The following is a 4,242-nucleotide window of genomic DNA, read 5'->3' as shown; positions in this document are numbered from 1 at the left end:
ACCCCCCCGGCCAGCTTTCCTCCAGTTTATATACTGAACATGACGTCCCATGGTATGGAATGTCCCTTTGGCCAGTTGGGGTCAGCTGTCCTGGCTGTGCCCCCTCCCAGCTTCTTGTGCACCTCCAGCCTTCTCAGTCAGTAGAGCATGGGAAGCTGAAAAGTCCTTGGCTAGTGTAAGCACTGCTTAGCAACAGCTAAAACATTGGTGTGTTATCAACATTATTCTCATCCTAAATCCAAAACACAGCACTGTACCAGCTACCAGGAAGGTACTACTCTATCCCTGCTGAAACCAGGACATATTGTTAGGAAGAAACCTCTGGTTAGGGCTAACACTTGCTTTCCTCATGGATCTGGAACATCCTTTGCCTATTGTATCCCAAATAACAGGACAAGGCTGTCTCGTGCTCTCATCTTTTTCCCATCTGTAGTTGTATGACTGTGTTATCTGCTAGGGATCCCCATCTTACCCAGAATTTCAGTAAGGTGTTCAGCAGCACCCAGGGAACAGGACGAAAGGGGTATATAGGTGGCAGTGACCTGTTAAGCTACAGACTGCTCACACCTGCACCCTCCGGGAGCTACCAAGCGCAGTGGGAAGACTGGTCTGCTGTAAGGCACAACAACTCTCAACTCAGCTAAGAGATATCTTTCGATTACTCTGCAGAAAGCTAACTCCGGCTCCCACTTGGCACCAAATATAAGTATCCCTGGGACTCAGTTTAACTGGTGAAGTCTTCATTTCGTCAGCCTCTAGCACAACAGTCCATTAACCTCAGTGAATTACCTTGTAGTCTCCATCCATCAAAGTGTCTGGCTACCTGATGAAATAAAGAGTTATTTCTTGGGTCTGTCACTATGTGTCAGTTCAATGTCTAAATCATTTATTCAATATAATTAATCCATTATATCCCAACTGTAGTGTCTGCCCTGTCAACCTGAAGAGGTGGTCGGGAAAGTTCCCAGGAACACCAGAAACAGTATCAATGGGACTGACGAATCACACCCGTACCTGGCATGCCAGGGTCATCCAGGAAGGCATAAATTCCCTCCACTCCCACACTGATGTTGGAGCACAGCTTAATTTGAGGACAATGAACTTCAACAGGAGGCAGAAAGGGCAGAAACCACTCAAGGGGCAGCAAGAAGCAATTTCATAAATAGTTCCTACTGCCTAAGTGAACTGAGAAGATGTGTGGTGAGAAAGAGCTTTCAGGGTGAAGATAAGAGTGTTCAGATCCCACGATGAGCATCGATACCCAGAAGTGCCATTCCTCTCATCTGGTGAAACGTCTGGGATCTCCCAGATCTATATCATCACTTTGGTTTTAGGCTTGCTACACCAGAATTATACCTCACAACCTGCAGGGTTGCATGACCCCCAGTTACAGACAGCACTGACTGAATGAAGTGAGTCAGTCATAGCTGGCCTCCTGTCTGCTACCTGCCATTGCACCTAATCTCCATCCAGCACTGCAGAACAAGGCTAGCTGGTGCCTTTCTTCCTTCACTGTCATCTAATCCTTTACCCTGGTTCATCTGCCATGAAAGAATCTGAAATGCTGCACCATCCATCAGTCCAGCATGTGCTAGTGAGGAGCAGGCTGTGGACCAAGCCCGACAGCACTGGTGACAGAATAAAGCATTCAGCACAGAGCATATATACAGGATGATTTATACAGAAGGATAGGCAGGTTCTCACTATTCATTCTTGAATATTTACTGGGCTGGCTTCAATTACAAGGCTTAGCGGCATGAACTCCAGATGCACAATGCTAAGTATTTTTCTAAGGTCATGGGCAGCAATTGAAAGTCAACTTTGATACATTAAAAAATACTGCTAATAGGGAACTGCTCTGAAATCAGCCCAACGTGATGCCTTTCAGATTTGGTAATAATGAATAAACGAGTGACTCGTAACAGTCTACTCAGTGGAAACAAAACATAATTTGGCTGGTCATTTGCTTTTCTTCATCTTTTTTTGGGGGGAATGGGAGGGGAGGCAAGTCCTGTGGCAATAGCCTTGAACAGACCATCTCCGTTTTGAATCTGCTGAGATGAAATATCTCCTTTCAACAACAAAGGCTGTACTCTGATCAAAGCCCAACCAGCAGCACGCCCTGCAGTGGTATACACCAGATCCTAATTCCTGCAAGTGCCCGAGGCGATGTGAGACTCCCATCAGTCAAGTATAATCATAGAATCATAGAATCATTGAGGTTGGAAAAGACCTCTAAGATCATCGAGTCCAACCATCGACCCAACACCACCACCCACTAAGCCATGTCCCTAAGCGCCTCATCTACGCGTCTTTTAAATACCTCCAGGGATGGGGACTCAACCACTTCCCTGGGCAGCCTGGTCCAATGTTTCACCACTCTTTCAGGAAAGAAATTTTTCCTTACATCCAATCTAAACCTCCCCTGGCACAACTTGAGGCCATTTCCTCTCATCCTATCACTAGTTACTTGGGAGAAGAGACCAACACCCACCTCGCTACAACCTCCTTTCAGGTAGTTGTAGAGAGCGATGAGGTCTCCCCTCAGCCTCCTTTTCTCCAGGCTAAACAACCCCAGTTCCCTCAGCCGCTCCTCAGAAGACTTGTTCTCCAGACCCCTCACCAGCCTCGTTGCCCTTCTCTGGACATGCTCCAGCACCTCAACGTCCTTCTTGTAGTGAGGGGCCCAAACCTGAACACAGTATTCGAGGTGCGGCCTCACCAGGGCCGAGTACAGGGGCACGATCATTTCCCTACTCCTGCTGGCCACACTATTTCTGATACAGGCCAGGATGCCATTGGCCTTCTTGGCCGCCGGGGCACACTGCTGGCTCATGTTCAGCCGGCTGTCAACCAGCACCCCCAGGTCCTTTTCCGACAGGCAGCTTTCCAGCCACTCTTCCCCAAGCCTGTAGCGCTGCAGGGGGTTGTTGTGGCCAAAGTGCAGGACCCGGCACTTGGCCTTGTTGAACCTCATACAATTGGTCTGGGCCCATCGATCCAGCCTGTCCAGGTCCCTCTGCAGAGCCTTCCTACCCTCGAGCAGATCAACACTCCCGCCCAACTTGGTGTCGTCTGCAAACTTACTGAGGGTGCACTCCATCCCCTCATCCAGATCATCGATAAAGATATTAAACAAGACGGGCCCCAAAACTGAGCCCTGGGGAACACCGCTCGTGACCGGCCGCCAACTGGACTGAACTCCATTCACCACAAAAAACTTTTAAATAAAAAAAAAAAACAACATAGATTTTTTTTCCCGGCGCAGCGAAACCTTTATTGTTTAGAAAAGCCCGTTCCGAAGGCGCCGGTTAACGCGGGCGGGGGGGGGGGCCGGGGGGGGGGCGGGGCTCAGAGGAAGGCGTCGCACCACTCCCGCAGGCAGCCGGAGCAGTCCCGCGACTGCTTGGCGCTGGTCCCGCACGTCTCCTTCAGCCACTCCCGCAAAAGCTCCTCGTCCTTGCGCAGCACCAGGAACTGCCCCAGCACCACGTACGCCTTGTCAAAGCCCTTCTCCTCCAGCTTCTTGCCCAGGACGTCCCCGATGCCGGCCAGCGTCCCCACCGGCTTCTCCCCCATCGGCTGCGCCACGAAGTCCCGGTGCTTCTGTGACGTCGAGGACATGGCGCCGGCCCCTGGCGCCGGCCCCTCCCGCCGCCCCAACCGCCGCTCCCGCCTCGGGCCGCTGCCGCCGCGCCTAAGTAATACAAGGACAGGAGAAAACACTGTAATTTTCAGTTCAGCCCAACAAACCCTGCAGCCTCTTGGCTTGCAGTAACCTGGAATGCATCCTGCAAACAATTAGCAAGATGGCTTTCCAAGCAGATCAACACCACACGGCTCTTCTTTGATACTGTTTTATTCTTCCTCCCCTCCCTCCCAAGAGTTTTTTCAGGAACTCTACATGCATGCTGCTGGGAGTACAATTATAGGACAGCATGTACAGTAGAAATTCATTCAGCATGTTTCTGGGATCCCTCATTTTTATGCAAGGGCCTCTGCGCCTGTTCTGCCTGCACCCAGTGTGCGTGCAGTTATATGAGACGCTTGGACAAGCAATTACCCATCGTGTGAATAAAGGCTTGTTTTGTCAAGCAAATATATATGTGCAAAAATGTACAGTCCTGTGTTGTAATTGTCTCAAATACCATCGTGGCATGACAGTGAGTTACAATATGCCAGAGCACAGGGATCGCATGTCTCTAAGTAATTACTTGCCTTCTGCATAGACCCTCCCAGAAG

General features: G+C 50.1%; 1 protein-coding gene across 1 annotated transcript; it reads right to left on the bottom strand.

The window, feature by feature from the left end:
• Positions 1–3,342: 3,342 nt before the first annotated feature.
• Positions 3,343–3,685, bottom strand: BANF1 (barrier to autointegration factor 1). Its single transcript, XM_009280504.2, has one exon. The coding sequence runs from the start codon at positions 3,622–3,624 to the stop codon at positions 3,352–3,354; it is 273 nt and encodes a 90-aa protein (XP_009278779.1). The 5' UTR covers positions 3,625–3,685; the 3' UTR covers positions 3,343–3,351.
• Positions 3,686–4,242: the final 557 nt, after the last annotated feature.

The sequence above is a fragment of the Aptenodytes forsteri genome, unplaced genomic scaffold, assembly GCF_000699145.1.
Source record: "Aptenodytes forsteri isolate BGI_AS27 unplaced genomic scaffold, ASM69914v1 Scaffold67, whole genome shotgun sequence".
NCBI lineage: Eukaryota > Metazoa > Chordata > Aves > Sphenisciformes > Spheniscidae > Aptenodytes > Aptenodytes forsteri.
Note: the sequence above shows the minus strand (reverse complement) of the source record. Positions and strands in the feature narration are given on the sequence as shown.

What these genes read in the sequence shown, in the direction of transcription:
- BANF1 (XM_009280504.2), bottom strand. Translation starts at nt 3,624, where the DNA reads ATGTCCTCGACGTCACAGAAGCACCGGGACTTCGTGGCGCAGCCGATG.